General features: G+C 46.7%; 1 protein-coding gene across 2 annotated transcripts in view; it reads right to left on the reverse strand.

Annotated features, from left to right (window-relative positions):
• AXIN1 (axin 1) overlaps positions 1-17,677 on the reverse strand; it is a 117,034-nt gene that overhangs the window by 39,014 nt on the left and 60,343 nt on the right. For both annotated transcript variants that reach the window (XM_063934819.1, XM_063934820.1), the window contains exon 3: positions 661-801. In XM_063934819.1, coding sequence (XP_063790889.1) covers positions 661-801 — 141 coding nt within the window. The remainder of the gene's footprint in view (positions 1-660; positions 802-17,677) is intronic.

Genomic DNA, 17,677 nt, shown 5'->3' on the forward strand with positions numbered 1-17,677 from the left:
CTCAAATGGCCGATATATCGTCTAGTGATAACGCGATAGATCTACAGGTGATACTCATTATTCCTGAGGATACCTTGGGTTCCGTGTGGCGGAGGGTGCTAGATTAACAGCATAAATGTGTAGCCGACAAATAACTGCACCGTATTATCAAGCCAGTATGGACCAGACAGGCATTCCCAAACTCGGTCCTCAAGCCACACTAACAGGACATGTTTTAGGGATACCCAGGAAGCAGCACACATGATTAAATCAAAACAACTGAGGTACTAATTAAGTCACCTGGACTGTTAGGGGGGAATTCAATTGTTTTTATGGGCAAGCTAAACTACTGGGCGTATATGAGTGCAATTAAATTGTTGCTCCTATCAGACGCCCGTTAGCGCAGCAGTCACATGCCTGTTTGGGCGCCCAAACCGCACTCGTCTCTGTTGCATCCATTAGTTTAGTCGCAGTTTAAGCGGCTAAATCCTAATTGGGCACAATAAGCGCGATAATTAAAAGGGTGCCCAAAACAACTGCATTGCAACAATGGGTGACCATTAATTATGGCGGCTTTAAAAACAATTGTATGCCTTGAGGACCGAGGTTGGGAATGGCGTGTTTCCAGGCGGATTTGGAATCACCCACTCCTGCTACAAATAGGCGGCTTTCTGTACTTACACACTGCTGTCCGTTAGAGACATGGTATCTGCATCACTGGACATACTCTGCTGCTCGCTGTCGTTGGCACTGGTGGCAGGCGCCACAGCATACCCAGTGTTGACATAGTAAGGGTTGACTGGCTCTCTCCACGTTCCCGGCCTATTAGGGTCAAGCGTACAAAAGAAAAAGCACATTATTTTCATAAAGAGGAAACAAAGCATTGAGACAAGGTAGTATCACACAGGCACTCTGTGATCCTGTATATGTATAGTAGCATTCAATTGCTCCATATGGAGGAGTATGACCTAATGAAAGGACTTTCTGGATTCTTATCAGCCTAGCACGTACAAAAACTCTGCAAACGCTTTACGTAGAACACCCAGTTATATGCTGCACCCAGCGCCCGCATGGCACTGCAGAGAGGGAAGCGTTTACATAACATTGACGTTCCCAGCACATTACAGAATAGGACATCAGGCTACATTGTAGTCTTCCTCATACTTATCCCAACCGAGTGGAAATTTCCAGTCCTTATCATACGCCGCCATTAGAGAACTCCCAGTGACAATGAGGCTTTTGATCATTGAGTAACACAAATATTTTGGCTTTTTATTGATGAATACAAAAGGTTCCCAAGCTTGTGGAAACCACTGAATGAAAATAAACATGTGTTTGAGGCATATCATTTTTGGTTCTATCGGTGCTTACTATAGAAGCTGCTTTGTAAACTGCACCACACAGTGTAACTTCTAGTGGCCTGTTATGATACACTGTACACATAGCAGGAATTGTGGGATCACATTGGGGTCTATTCAATTCAGCGACAGTTGAATAGCACCGGGAGTTAGCTCCCGTCGCTATTCAATTCAGCTCAAGTTAAGTCGGTAAAGGCCCGTTCTCGTGGACTTAACAGGTTGAATTGTCGGGAGAACGGGCATTCTCCGACTTAACTCCCCCCGCGATGCTGAGTCCTGACAAAATCAGCCTTGCGCCGGCCGTGCGGCAGCACTTTTGTCGGATTTCCTCTCTCATCCCACGGGGTTGAGAGAAGAATTCCCGACAATTGGTGTCACTTGGCGCTGTATTGAATAGCTCCCGGCGCTATTCAACTGTCGCTGAATTGAATCAACCCCATTGTCATTGGCCTGTCAGCATAAATGCTTAGTGAGTAAATGCAATGATATCAAAGAACTGGCACAAGCCAAAGGTTTAAAATCGGAGACATAAAATCAGCATGGGGATATTCTGCAGCCTATTTGTACAGTAACTTGCCATCCTTTACATATAATACACATGGGTCAGTCTTACCTATGGTTAACTGATTACGTATTTGTAAAAACGCACACATCCTCTTCAGAAATGGTACTTTTCTATACCCCGTAAGGGGACACTTTAATTGTTTTTTGAGCACCCATAGCAATGGACACCCGTCAGAGCAATTTAATTGTTGCTCCGATTGGGCACCCATTACTTCTCACATGCTCAAAAGCACCATGTTTAGCAGCGCAAAATGCTGCCAGCAACACAAAGGGGGAGATTCAATTGTTTTGCGTGCCCAGTCTCCTGATTAAAATGACAGGATATCAGGGGGGGGCGCTATTAAATTGCTCTTGTTTACCGCGCTTATCGCGTCTAGACACACCGGGTTTAGCCACATAAAACAGGAAAAGACAAGTGCTGGGCGCTTCGGGTCACTTTTTACATATTTCTTCTTATCAACATGGAGGCACTGCGAGAAGAAATGTCAGCGCCACCAGTATGCGTGCCCATACGGCAGCAGAATTGAATTGCTGCCAGCGGGCTCCCATTAAACAACTGAATTTAACCCCGCTGGGCTTTAGCTCCCAGGTTAAGTGCCTGGAACTATTCAATTATTTAGCATGGTAAGCCGCCGTTCCCTGGTTATGTTCCCGGAGCGATGCAATTACTGTGTTTCAGCACAGTAAGCCGTTGTTCGCTAATTAAGTTCCTGGAGCTATGCAATTACCACTACTAGTCCCGGAAAGCACTAGTTAATGCAGATTTCTGTTCGCACCTTAGGAGGGTGTAAGCAGAAATCCACATTAAGTGCATCCATAGGGCTAGTCTCAAGTTAACTGTAGGCAGTAATTCAATAGCTCTGGCTACTTAACCTGAGCGTAAAAACCATACGGAAAGTCCTGCAGTTAATTGAATTGCCCCCAAAGACAGTAAGAATTTGACAGTTCCCTTTCAAGATTTACAGTGTCCAAGTCTTCACATATCGTCCATGTTTTAGGGAAAAACCTGATTTTATGGTGCCTGGTTCACCAGTGACCATGGCAACGTGTGCAATTAACACTAAGCATGGGTTTGACAAAAGGATGTCTTACCTACAGCTGATAGGATAGGTGCGGACAGCCTGCGCCTCTCCAGGTGTTGTGAAACTGCAAACCTCAGCATGCTCCATCAGATGGGAAGCAGTTACAATAGCTGCCAGGCGCAGCGAAACGCGTCAGTTGTACAGACCGCATTGGGAACCGCACTCAGCATTTTCCGGACCAACCTCCTTCAATGGGACGCCCATTTATGGAGTCATCTATCTGTATTTTGGACTTTACCATCTAGGGTCATAGCTCTGGTTACAATTTATTCCAGGACACTTAACCCTCCAGTGACTCAGATATCTCTTTGAAATAAGAACTATCCAAACCAAGACTTTCTACAAAGTGGCGTACAGGGAGGTACTATAAAGGGAACGGATCTTTGAACTGTGCTGGTTACAGACACCCAACTTGGTGTGGTCGTTTTTAATTTTTCAAATATTGTTTCTTATTATATTATAATATTTGGAAGCCCAATTTTATGCAAATAAATTTCTATTTTTACTTAATATGCAGATGTGACATTTCATCAACAAAAGCGCTGCTATATGTATTGTTTGTTTGTATTTTCTGTTTGAGGGATTGACTACCCCTAATTTCAGCAGCAGCTTCATTTGTCAAAGCAGTTTGCGACAAAGCGCCGAATATATATATATATATACATACATACATACATATATATATATATATATATATATATATACACATATATATACATATATATACACACACATACATAAACTTATATACAGACACTCACTTTTGAAAAAGAAAAGAACGAGAGACCAGCACTCACGTTTTGATGATGAAAAGAAAAAAGGGGTTTATTCCTTACAGAAGAAACATCTGGACATGATCCTAGTACTACAGCCCGACGGCCGTTTCAACTCTCCGTGGTTTTCGTCAGGGGCGAAAACCACGGAGAGTTGAAACGGCCATCGGGCTGTAGTACTAGGATCATGTCCAGATGTTTCTTCTGTAAGGAATAAACCCCTTTTTTCTTTTCATCATAAAAACGTGAGTGCTGGTCTCTTTTTCTTTTCTTTTGCAAAAGTGAGTGTCTGTATCAATTTCCAGGACCCTGCACCACCATGTCAATTTTATTTGATTATTACTGAGTGCTGTAATTTTGCTACGTTTTATATATACTTGTCCTCAACAGGTACGATTCGTGGAACTACAAATACCAGCAAGTTGTACTGCATCTGCTGATTATCTCAAATGAATACCATGATTGCATGGTTTAGGTACATTGAGAAAGAGTTTTTTTGTTTTTTGTTTTTTTTTAACTCTGTAAAGATTTAGTTGGCTGCCTTATTGGTATGTAATGCTTTTTGTGTAAGTTAATTTATTGCCTTAGTTTGAAGTGGGATTGTATTGGGGGAGGAGTTTGCAATCATTGCATTCACATGGAAATTGTTCCTATTTAAAGTCTAGTATACGGCTGGAAGCTATCGGCTGGGAGTGCTTCCATACAAGTGCTGACATAAAAGTGTTATTATAATATTAGCGTTATACCTGCGTTAAACCGAAGGAGAACAGAAGGAAAACAACACACCAAAACTATGACATATGGACTGCCTTAATGCATCAAAAGTATGTAGTTCATCTTATGCATATTATCTGTCTTTTAAACTAAGAAAAGACATCCCCAATCTGCTCACTACAGTTCTCTATTATGCAAACTCATGTATGTTCTTGATGTGATGAATTGCTTGTAATTGGTATTGCATGTGTGGGGAAGTTGTTCAGTGAAACAGTTTTATTACTGCATGCTGTCTGGTGTTTACCTCCTTTGACCACTTGGCCATTTGTGTACAGGTGTACTATATCTTTTCATTTAGTGAGGTGTAGTCGTGGTGTAAAGGACAGAGTGTGATTCCTGATTGGGAGGGGGGGGGGGGGGGCACAAACAAACAAACACTGAACATCATCACCAAACAGGTAATTTCAACTTTAAACTTGTTATTTTTTGTACTGTCTGGACATGGCTACTAATAACAGATGCACAGACAAAATTCTTAAAGCTATGTGTGCAAATGCTAGGAGCTTAGGAGACAAAATTCCAGAGCTAATTGCGATAATGACAAGGGATAACCTGGATATTGTCGCAATTATTGAGTCATGGTGCAATGAGAATCATGACTGGGACATAGCTATACCAGGATACAATTTATTTAGGAAGGATAGAATGGGAAGAATAGGAGGAGGGGTAGCAATGTATGTGAAAAAAAGCATAAATGCTACTTTAATACAAAATGTTGAGGACAAAACTGAGGTCCTTTGGGTCACCACGGAAACTGGGGAGAAGGACATTATTCGCATTGGGGTGATCTATAGACCACCAGGCCAGGGGCAGGATTTGGACAGGAACCTATTGTCGGACATCTCTAAAATGGCTTTAAAGGGAGAAGTTATAATCATGGGAGACTTTAATTTACCTGATGTAAATTGGGAGGGGTCCTTTGCAAGTTCAGCTACAAGTGGCAAATTTCTAAATTCCATACAGGGAGCATCTCTCAAGCAATTGGTGAGGAAGTCCACTCGCAAAGACTCAATATTAGATTTGATTCTTACAAATGATGACAGGATATAAGACATATATGTGGGTGAGCACCTGGGATCCAGTGATCATCAAGCAGTATGGTTTAGTATAAAGTTAGGATCCAACTCCTGTCACACAAAAACAAAGGTGTTGGATTTTAGAAATGCTGACTTTGCAAAAAATAAGATTTTAAACCTACCGGTAAATCTATTTCTCCTAGTCCGTAGAGGATGCTGGAGACTCCGTAAGAACCATGGGGTATAGACGGGCTCCGCAGGAGATAGGGCACCTAAAAAGAACTTTGACTATGGGTGTGCACTGGCTCCTCCCTCTATGCCCCTCCTCCAGACCTCAGTTAGAGAACTGTGCCCAGAGGAGATGGACACTACAAGGCAGGATTTAGAAATCCAAGGGCAAGATTCATACCAGCCCACACCAAGCATACCACATAACCTTGATCATACAAAACCAGTTAACCGTATGAACAATAACAGCAACGGTCCAAGACCGATGTCAACTGTAACATAACCCTTATTTAAGCAACAACTATATACAAGTCTTGCAGAGTTTCCGCACTGGGACGGGCGCCCAGCATCCTCTACGGACTAGGAGAAATAGATTTACCGGTAGGTTTAAAATCTTATTTTCTCTTACGTCCTAGAGGATGCTGGGGACTCCGTAAGGACCATTGGGTTTAAACCAAAGCATCCAATCGGGCGGGAGAGTGCGTATGACTCTGCAGCACCGACTGAGCAATCGCTAGGTCCTCATCAGCCAGGGTATCAAACTTGTAGAATTTAGCAAAAGTGTTTGACCCCGACCAAGTCGCCGCTCGGCAAAGTTGTAATGCCGAGACGCCTCGGGCAGCCGCCCAAGTAGAGCCCACCTTCCCAGTGGAATGGGCCTTAACCGAATTTGGTACCGGCAATCCAGCCGTAGAATGAGCCTGCTGAATCGTATTACAGATCCAGTGAGCAATAGTCTGCTTCGAAGCAGGTGCGCCAATCTTATTGGCAGCATACAGGACAAACAGAGCCTCTATTTTCCTAATTCTAGCCGTCCTGGCTACATAAATCTTTAAGGCCCTGACTACGTCCAGGGATCTGGAATCCTCCAGGTCACTTGTAGCCACAGGCACCACAATAGGTTGATTCACATGGAATGAAGTAACCACCTTAGGCAAAAATTGCGGACGTGTCCTCAATTCAGCTCGATCCACATGAAAAATCAAGTAGGGGCTTTTGTGTGACAAAGCCGCCAATTCTGACACTCGCCGTGCTGATGCCAAGGCCAACAACATGACCACCTTCCAAGTAAGAAATTTCAACTCAACCTTGTTAAGCGGTTCAAACCAGTGTGATTTTAGGAACTGCAACACCACGTTGAGGTCCCACGGTGCCACTGGAGGCACAAAAGGAGGCTGGATGTGCAGCACTCCCTTTACAAACGTCTAGACTTCTGGAAGAGAAGCCAACTCCTTCTGAAAGAAAATCGAGAGGGCCGAAATCTGTACCTTAACAAAGCCTAATTTCAGGCCCATATCCACTCCTGTCTGTAGGAAGTGGAGAAAACGACCCAGATGAAAATCTTAAGTAGGTGCATTCTTGGTTTCACACCAAGACACATACTTTCGCCAGATACGGTGATGATGCTTAACCGTCACCTCCTTCCTAGCCTTTATTAAAGTAGGGATGACCTCTTCCGGAATCCCCTTTTTCGCTAGGAATCGGCGTTCAACCGCCATGCCGTCAAACGTAACCGCGGTAAGTCTTGAAATACACAGGGCCCCTGTTGCAACAGGTCTTCCCTCAGAGGAAGAGGCCAGGGATCTCCTGTGAGCATCTCTTGTAGATCTGAGTACCAAGCCCTTCGAGGCCAGTCTGGGACAACAACGAGTATCGTATGTACTCTTCTTTGCCTTATGATCCTCAACACTTTTGTGATGAGAGGAAGAGGAGGAAACACGTAGACCGATTTGAACACCCACGGTGTTATTAGAGCGTCTACAGCCACTGCCTGAGGGTCCCGAGACCTGGCACAATACCTCCGAAGTTTTTTGCTGAGGCGTGACGCCATCATGTCTATTTGAGGAGTTCCCCAAAGACGTGTTATGTCTGCAAAGACTTCTTGATGAAGTCCCCACTCTCCTGGATGGAGATCGTGTCTGCTGAGGAAGTCTGCTTCCCAGTTGTCCACTCCCGGAATGAAGACAGCCGACAGAGCGCTTACATGATTTTCCGCCCAGCGAAGAATCCTGGTGGCTTCCGCCATCGCGACTCTGCTTCTTGTCCCGCCTTGGCGGTTCACATGAACCACTGCTGTGACATTGTCTGATTGAATCAGAACCGGTAGGTTTCGAAGAAGACTCTCCGCTTGTCGAAGGCCGTTGTAAATGGCCCTGAGTTCCAACACATTGATGTGTAGACAGGACTCCTGGTCTGACCAAAGTCCCTGAAAATTTTTTCCTTATGTGACCGCTCCCCATCCTCGGAGGCTCGCGTCCGTGGTAACCAGGATCCAATCCTGAATTCCGAACCTGCGACCCTACAGCAGGTGAGCACTTTGCAACCACCACAGGAGAGACACTCTGGCTCCTGGGGACAGAGTTATTTTCCGATGTAAGTGCAGATGGGATCGGGACCACTTGTCTAGTAGGTCCCATTGAAAAGTCCTTGCATGGAACCTTCCGAAGGGGATGGCCTTGTAGGCCGCCACCATTTTTCACAGAACTCGAGTGCATTGGTGAACTGACACCCTTTTCGGTTTTAGCAGGTCTCTGACCATGTTCTGGATGTCCTGGGCTTTCTCTATTGGGAGGAAGACCTTCATTTGTTCCGTATCCAGTATCATACCTAGGAACGGTAGTCGAGTTGTCGGAATCAACTGTGACTTGGTAGATTTAGAATCCAACACTCTCAGAGAGAGCGCCACACTGCTCAGCAATTTCTCTCTTGATCTCGCTTTTATCAGGAGATCGTCCAAGTATGGGATAATTGTGACTCCATGCTTGCGCAGGACCACCATCATTTCCGCCATTATCTTGGTGAAAATCCTCGGGGCCGTGGAAAGTCCAAACGGCAACGTCTGAAATTGTTAATGACAATCCTGTACAGCGAATCTCAGGTATTCCTGATGGGGGGCATATATTGGGACATGAAGGTACGCATCCCTTATGTCCACAAACACCCCCTCATCCATGTTGGCTATTATCGCTCTGAGCGATTCCATTTTGAATTTGAATCTTTTTATGTACAGGTTTAGGGATTTCAGATTCAAAATAGGTCTGACCGAACCGTCAAGTTTCGGGACCACAAATAGGGTTGAGTAGTAACCTCTTCCCTGCTGGTGCAGGGGAACCTTGATTATCACTTGCTGTATACACAGCGTTTGAATTGCAGCTAACACTACATCCCTTTCCGATGTGGAAGCTGGTAGGGCCGATTTGAAAAATCGGCGCGGGGGCACCCCCTCGAATTCCAGTTTGTAACCCTGGGAAACTATTTCCAACACCCAGGGATTCAGGTCTGATCTGACCCAGGCCTGACTGAAAAGTCGAAGACGTGCCCCCACCGGTGCGGACTCCCTCAGGGGAGCCCCAGCGTCATGCTGTGGGTTTTGGAGCAGCCGGGAAGGACTTTTGTTCCTGGGCACCTGCCGAAGCAGGTGCTCTTTTGCCTCTGCCCTTACCTCTGGCAAGGAAAGAGGATCCCCGACCTCTTCTGGACTTGTGCGACCGAAAGGACTGCATCGGATAGGGTGGTACTTTCTTTTGCTGTTGGGGAATATATGGTAAAAAATTTGATTTACCTGCTGTAGCTGTGGAAACCAGGTCCGTCAGCCCATCCCCAAACAATACATCTCCCTTATAGGGTAGTATTTCCATATGTTTTTTGGAATCCGCATCACCCGTCCATTGGCGAGTCCATAAGGATCTTCTCGCCGAGATAGACATGGCATTGGCCCTAGAAGCTAGCAATCCAATGTCCCTTTGAGCATCCCTCATAAATAAGACTGCGTCTTTTATATGGGCTAGAGTAAAGAATATAGTATCTTTATCCATATTATCAAATTGATCTGTCAGCTCATCTGTCCAAGCTGCAATTGCGCTACATACCCATGCCGACGCAATTGTCGGTCTTAGCATAGCACCCGTATGAGAATAAATACACTTTAAGGTAGTTTCTTGCCTGCGATCTGCAGGGTCCTTAAGGGCCGCTGTGTCAGGAGACGGTAGCGCCACTTTCTTGGACAAGCGCGTCAGGGCCTTGTCCACAGTGGGGGGTGATTCCCAAATCTCCCTGTCCTGTTTAGGGAAGGGGTATGCCATATAAATTCTTTTGGGAATCTGCGGTCTCTTTTCCGGAGTCTCCCAAGCTTTTCCAAAGAAATCATTTAATTCATGAGATGTGGGAAAAATAAGATTTTACTTACCGATAAATCTATTTCTCGTAGTCCGTAGTGGATGCTGGGGACTCCGTCAGGACCATGGGGATATAGCGGCTCCGCAGGAGACCGGGCACAATAATAAAAGCTTTAGGATCAGGTGGTGTGCACTGGCTCCTCCCCCTATGACCCTCCTCCAAGCCTCAGTTAGGATACTGTGCCCGGACGAGCGTGCATAATAAGGAAGGATATTGAATCCCGGGTAAGACTCATACCAGCCACACCAATCACACCGTACAACCTGTGATCTGAACCCAGTTAACAGTATGATAACAACGAAGGAGCCTCTGAAAAGATGGCTCACAACAAGAATAACCCGATTTTTGTAACAATAACTATGTACAAGTATTGCAGACAATCCGCACTTGGGATGGGCGCCCAGCATCCACTACGGACTACGAGAAATAGATTTATCGGTAAGTAAAATCTTATTTTCTCTGACGTCCTAGTGGATGCTGGGGACTCCGTCAGGACCATGGGGATTATACCAAAGCTCCCAAACGGGCGGGAGAGTGCGGATGACCCTGCAGCACCGAATGAGAGAACTCCATGTCCTCCTCAGCCAGGGTATCAAATTTGTAGAATTTAGCAAACGTGTTTTCCCCTGACCAAGTAACTGCTCGGCAAAGTTGTAAAGCCGAGACCCCTCGGGCAGTCGCCCAAGATGAGCCCCCTTCCTTTTGGAATGGGCTTTTACCGATTTTGGCTGTGGCAGGCCTGCCACAGAATGTGTAAACTGAATTGTATTACAAATCCAGCGAGCAATCGTCTGCTTAGAAGCAGGAGCACCCATCTTGTTGGGTGCATACAGGCTAAACAGCGAGTCAGATTTTCTGACTCCAGCCTTCCTGGAAACATATTTTTCAGGGCCCTGACAACGTCAAGTAACTTGGAGTCCTCCAAGTCCCTAGTACCCGCAGGTACCACAATAGGTTGGTTCATGTGAAAAACAGAAAACACCTTAAGGAGAAATTGAGGACGAGTCCTCAATTCTGCCCTGTCAGAATGAAAAATTAAGTAAGGGCTTTATATATGATAAAGCCGCCAATTCTGACACACGCCTGGCTGAAGCCAGGGCTAATAGCATCGTCACCTTCCATGTGAGATATTTTAAGTCCACAGTGGTGAGTGGTTCAAACCAATGTGACTTTAGGAAACTCAAAACAACATTGAGATCCCAAGGTGCCACTGGGGCACAAAAGGAGGCTGTATATGCAGTACCCCTTTTACAAACATCTGAACGTCAGGCACTAAAGCCAGTTCTTTCTGGAAGAAATTCGACAGGGCCGAAATTTGAACCTTAATGGACCCTAATTTTAGGCCCATAGACAGTCCTGTTTTCAGGAAATGTAGGAAACGACCCAGTTGGAATTCCTCTGTAGGGGCCTTCTTGGCCCCACACCACGCAACATATCTTCGCCAAATGCGGTGAAAATGTTTTGCGGTTACATCCTTCCTGTCTTCGACCAGGGTAGGGATGACTTCATCTGGAATGCCCTTTCAGGATCCGGCGTTCAACCGCCATGCCGTCAAACGCGGCCGCGGTAAGTCTTGGAACAGACAAGGCCCCTGCTGGAGCAGGTCCTTTCTTAAAGGTAGAGGCCACGGGTCTTCCGTGAACATCTCTTGAAGTTTCGGGTACCAAGTCCTTCTTGGCCAATCCGGAACCACGAGTATCATTCTTACTCATCTCCCTCTTATGATTCTCAGTACTTTTTGTATGAGAGGCATAGGAGGGAACACATACTCTGACTGGTACATCCACAGTGTTACCAGAGCGTCCACCGCTATTGCCTGAGGGTCCCTTGACCTGGCGCAATATCTAGTTTTTTGTTCAGGCGGGACGCCATCATGTCCACCTTTGGTTTTTCACAACGGTTTACAATCATGTGGAAGACTTCTCGATGAAGTCCCCACTCTCCCGGGTGGAGGTCATGCCTGCTGAGGAAGTCTGCTTCCCAGTTTTCCACTCCCGGAATGAACACTGCTGAGAGTGTTATCACATGATTTTTCGCCCAGCGAAGAATCCTTGCAGTTTCTGCCATTTCCCTCCTGCTTCTTGTGCCGCCCTGTCTGTTTACGTGGGCGACTGCCGTGATGTTGTCCCACTGGATCAATACCGGCTGACCTTGAAGCAGAGGTCTTGCTAAGCTTAGAGCATTGTAAATTGCCCTTAGCTCCAGTATATTTATGTGGAGAGAAGTCTCCAGACTCGATCACACTCTCTGGAAATTTTTTCCTTGTGTGACTGCTCCCCAGCCACTCAGGCTGGCATCCGTGGTCACCAGGACCCAGTCCTGAATGCCGAATCTGCGGCCCTTTCATAGATGAGCACTCTGCAGCCACCGCAGAAGAAACACCCTTGTCCTTGGAGACAGGGTTATCCGCTGATGCATCTGAAGATGCGATCCGGACCATTTTTCCAGCAGATCCCACGTAAAGGTTCTTGCGTGAAATCTACCGAATGGGATCGCTTTGTAAGAAACCACCATTTTTCACAGGATCCTTGTGCAATGATGCACTGATACTTTTCCTGGTTTTAGGAGGTTCCTGACTAGCTCGGATAACTCCCTGGCTTTCTTCTCCGGGAGAAAACATCCTTTTCTGGACTGTGTCCAGAATCATCCCTAGGAACAGTAGACGTGTCGTCGGAAAAAACTGCGATTTTGGAATATTTAGAATCCACTCGTGCTGTCGTAGAACTACTTAAGAAAGTGCTACTCCGACCTCCAACTGTTCTCTGGACCTTGCCCTTATCAGGAAAGCGTCCATATTTCTTTTAAGAAGAATCATCATTTCGGCCATTACCTTGGTAAAGACCCGGGGTGCCGTGGACAATCCAAACGGCAGCGTCTGAACTGATAGTGACAGTTCTGTACCACGAACCTGAGGTACCCTTGGTGAGAAGGGCAAATTTGGACATGTAGGTAAGCGTCCCTGATATCCAGTGACACCATATCGTCCCCTTCTTCCTGGTTCGCTATCACTGCTCTGAGTGACTCCATCTTGATTTGAACGCTTGTATGTAAGTGTTCAAATATTTCAGATCTCACCTAGCCGTCTGGCTTCAGTACCACAATATAGTGTGGAATAATACCCCTTCCCTTGTTGTAGAAGGGGTACTTTGATTATCACCTGCTGGGAATACAGCCTGTGAATTGTTCCCAATACTGCCTCCCTGTCGGAGGGAGACGTTGGTAAAGCAGACTTCAGGAACTTGTGAGGGGGAGACGTCTCGAATTTCCAATGTACACCTGGGATACTACGTGTAGGATCCAGGAGTCCACTTGTGAGTGAGCCCACTGCGTGCTGAAACTCTTGAGATGACCCCCTACCGCACCTGAGTCCGCTTGTACGGCCCCAGCGTCATGCTGCGGACTTGGCAGAAGCTGTGGAGGGCTTCTGTTCCTGGGAATGGGCTGCCTGCTGCAGTCTTCTTCCCTTTCCTCTACCCCTGGGCAGATATGACTGGCCCTTTTGCCCGCCTGCCCTTATGGGGACGAAAGGACTGAGACTGAAAAGACTGTGTCCTTTTCTGCTGAGATGTGACTTGGGGTAACAAAAGGTGGATTTTTCAGCTGTTGCCATGGCCACCAGGTCCGATGGACCGCCCCTTTATACGGCAATACTTCCATGTGCCGTCTGGAATCTGCATCACCTGACCACTGTCGTCTGGCAGATATGGACATCACATTTACTCTTGATGCCAGAATGCAAATATCCCTCTGCGCATCTCGCATATATAGAAATGCATCCTTAAAATGCTCTATAGTCAATAAAATCTTGTCCCTGTCAAGGGTATCAATATTTTCAGTCAGGAAATCCGACCAAGCCCCCTCAGCGCTGCACATCCAGGCTGAGGCGATTGCTGGTCGTAGTATAACACCAGTATATGTGTATATACTTTTAGGATATTTTTCAGCTTCCTATCAGCTGGCTCCTTGAGGGCGGCCGTATCTGGAGACGGTAACGCCACTTGTTTTTATAAGCGTGTGAGCGCCTTATTCACCCTGAGGTGTGTTTCCCAACTCGCCCTAACTTCTGGCGGGAAAGGGTATACCGCCAATAATTTTCTATCGGAGGAAACCCACGTATCATCACACACTTCATTTAATTTATCTGATTCAGGAAAAACTACAAGTAGTTTATTCACACCCTACATAATACCCTTATTTGTGGTACTTGTAGTATCAGAAATATGTAACACCTCCTTCATTGCCCTTAACATGAAACGTGTGGCCCTAAAGGAAAATATGTTTGTTTCTTCACCGTCGACACTGGAGTCAGTGTCCGTGTCTGTGTCTGTGTCGACCGACTGAGGTAAATGGGCGTTTTTACAAGCCCCTGACGGTGTCTGAGACGCCTGGACAGGTACTAATTTGTTTGCCGGCCGTCTCATGTCGTCAACCGACCTTGCAGCGTGTTGACATTATCACGTAATTCCTAAATAAGCCATCCATTCCAGTGTCGACTCCCTAGAGAGTGACATCACCAATACAGGCAATTTGCTCCGCCTCCTCACCAACATCGTCCTCCTACATGTCGACACACACGTACCGACACACAGCACACACACAGGGAATGCTCTGACAGAGGACAGGACCCCACTAGCCCTTTGGGGAGACAGAGGGAGAGTTTGCCAGCACACACCAAAAACGCTATAATTATACAGGGACAACCCCTTATACAAGTGTTTTCCCTTATAGCATTTTTATATATGTAATCATATCGCCAAATAAGTGCCCCCCCTCTCTGTTTTAACCCTGTTTCTGTAGTGCAGTGCAGGGGAGAGCCTGGGAGCCTTCCTCACAGCAGAGCTGATCAGGAAAATGGCGCCGTGTGCTGAGGAGAATAGGCCCCGCCCCCTTTTCGGCGGGCTCTTCTCCCGGAGTTTGTGAGATCTGGCAGGGGTTAAATACATCCATATAGCCTCAAGGGCTATATGTGATGTATTTTAGCCATAAAAAGGTATTATACATTGCTGCCCAGAGCGCCCCCCCCAGCGCCCTGCACCCTCAGTGACAGTTGGTGACTGTTGGTGAAGTGTGCTGACAACAATGGCGCACAGCTGCAGTGCTGTGCGCTACCTTATGAAGACTGAAAGTCTTCTGCCGCCTGTTTCTGAACCTCTGGACCTCTTCAACTTCGGCATCTGCAAGGGGGGTCGGCGGCACGGCTCCGGGACGAACCCCAGGGTGAGACCTGTGTTCCGACTCCCTCTGGAGCTAATGGTGTCCAGTAGCCTAAGAAGCAAATCCATCCTGCACGCAGGTGAGTTTTCTTCTCTCCCCTAAGTCCCTCGTAGCAGTGAGCCTGTTGCCAGCAGGACTCACTGAAAATAAAAAACCTAACTTAAACTTTTATTCTAAGCAGCTCAGGAGAGCCACCTAGATTGCACCCTTCTCGTCGGGCACAAAAATCTAACTGAGGCTTGGAGGAGGGTCATAGGGGGAGGAGCCAGTGCACACCACCTGATCCTAAAGCTTTTATTATTGTGCCCTGTCTCCTGCGGAGCCGCTATATCCCCATGGTCCTGACGGAGTCCCCAGCATCCACTAGGACGTCAGAGAAATTAATAATCTGTTTCTTTCCCTTAAACATGTGTACCCTTGTATCGGGGACCGAGGGTTCATCCTCAATATGCAACACATCCCTTATTGCCACAATCATACACTGAATGGTTTTAGTCACCCTAGGGTGCAATTTTACTTCGTCATAGTCGACACTGGAATCAGAATACGTGTCGGTAGTAGTGTCTTGTGTTAAGGGACGCTTTTGTCCAATCCGAGGATTGACCCCCTGATGTCCCCCCTAATTCAGCCTTATCAAGCCTTTTATGTAAAGATGCCACACTTGCATTCAACATATGCCACATGTCCATCCAATCCTGAGTCGGCACAACCGACGGGGACACACCACTCATTTGCTCCACCTCCTCCTTGGAGAAGCCTTCCGCCTCAGACATGTTGATACACATGTACCGACACCCCACACACACAGGGATTAACCTATAAGGGGACAAAACCCCAACCAGGCCCTTAGGAGAGACAGAGAGAGAGTATGCCAGCACACACCCAGCGCTCAAAAACACTGGAATATATATGACCAGATAGCGCTTTTTATATATATATAACCTTAATTCCCACTCACTGCGTCGCCAAAGTGCCCCCCTCCTCTTTTTTCCAGCCTGTGAAGTTCAGCAGGGGAGAGATCAGGGAGCCAACGTATCCTCATGCAGTTTCTGTGGAGAAAATGGCGCTGGTTAGTGCTGAGGATCAAGCCCCGCCCACCCGATGGCGGGCTTCGGTCCCAGTAATTCTATATAAAAAATGGCGGGAGATTTTAGGATTTACTGTCCCACAGCCTAATCCTGCTTTATATTGCCAAAAAATGAAGAAACTTGCTGCCCAGGGCGCCCCACCCTGCGCCCTGCACCCTTCAGTGCCTGCTTGTGTGTGTGTACAGGGAGCAATGGCGCGCAGCATACCGCTGCGCGCTTACCTCATGAAGATCTGATGTCTTCTGCCGCCTGATGTCTTCTTTGCCTTCTCATACTCACCCGGCTTCTATCTTCGGCATCTGTGAGGAGGACGGCGGCGCGGCTCCGGGACGAACCCCAGGTGAGACCTGTGTTCCGACTCCCTCTGGAGCTAATGGTGTCCAGTAGCCTTAGAAACAGTGCCCAACTTGACAAGCCAGCTCTGCTTCTCTCTCCTCAGTCCCACGATGCAGGGAGCCTGTTGCCAACAGGACTCCCTGAAAGTAAAAAATATAACAAATTCTTCCAAACAGTAAACTCTGGAGAGCTCTCTGCATTGTACCCTTTCTCCTCTGGGCACAGAATCTAACTGAGGTCTGGAGGAGGGGCATAGAGGGAGGAGCCAGTGCACACCCATAGTCAAAGTTCTTTTTAGGTGCCCTATCTCCTGCGGAGCCCGTCTATACCCCATGGTCCTTACGGAGTCCCCAGCATCCTCTAGGACGTAACAGAAATGGGGAGATGTTTAAGTGATTCATTGGCGGAGTGGAGGAACTTGGAAGGAGTGCAGGAGAGATGGGGAAAACTGAAAAGTGCAATAGTAAGGGCAACAGACCTTTGTATCAAAAGGGTTAGGAAAAGCACCAGGAAAAGGAAGGCAGTGTGGTTCACAAAAGAAGTATCAACTAGTGTGAAAGCAAAAAAAGATGGCTTTTAGGAAATACAAACAGACTCAAAATAATAACGACAAAGAGGTGTATCTTGACAGACGGAAGGATGCTAAGAAAGTGATCAGACGTGTAAAGGCAGAAGCTGAGGAGAAAATGGCCCAGTCGGTAGATAAAGGGGGCCAAACTTTTTTTTAGTATATAAATGAAAGGAGAAAATCAAATGGAGGAATAATAAGACTTAAGACAGAGTGTGAGAATTTGGTGGAGGGAGACAAGGCAATAGCATATCACCTAAATCATAATTTCTCTGACGTCCTAGTGGATGCTGGGAACTCCGTAAGGACCATGGGGAATAGCGGCTCCGCAGGAGACTGGGCACAAAAAGTAAAAGCTTTAGACTAGCTGGTGTGCACTGGCTCATCCCCCTATGACCCTCCTCCAAGCCTCAGTTAGATTTTTGTGCCCGAACGAGAAGGGTGCAAGCTAGGTGGCTCTCCTGAGCTGCTTAGAAGTAAAAGTTTAAATAGGTTTTTTATTTTCAGTGAGTCCTGCTGGC

Source organism: Pseudophryne corroboree, chromosome 7 (genome assembly GCF_028390025.1).
Source record: "Pseudophryne corroboree isolate aPseCor3 chromosome 7, aPseCor3.hap2, whole genome shotgun sequence".
NCBI lineage: Eukaryota > Metazoa > Chordata > Amphibia > Anura > Myobatrachidae > Pseudophryne > Pseudophryne corroboree.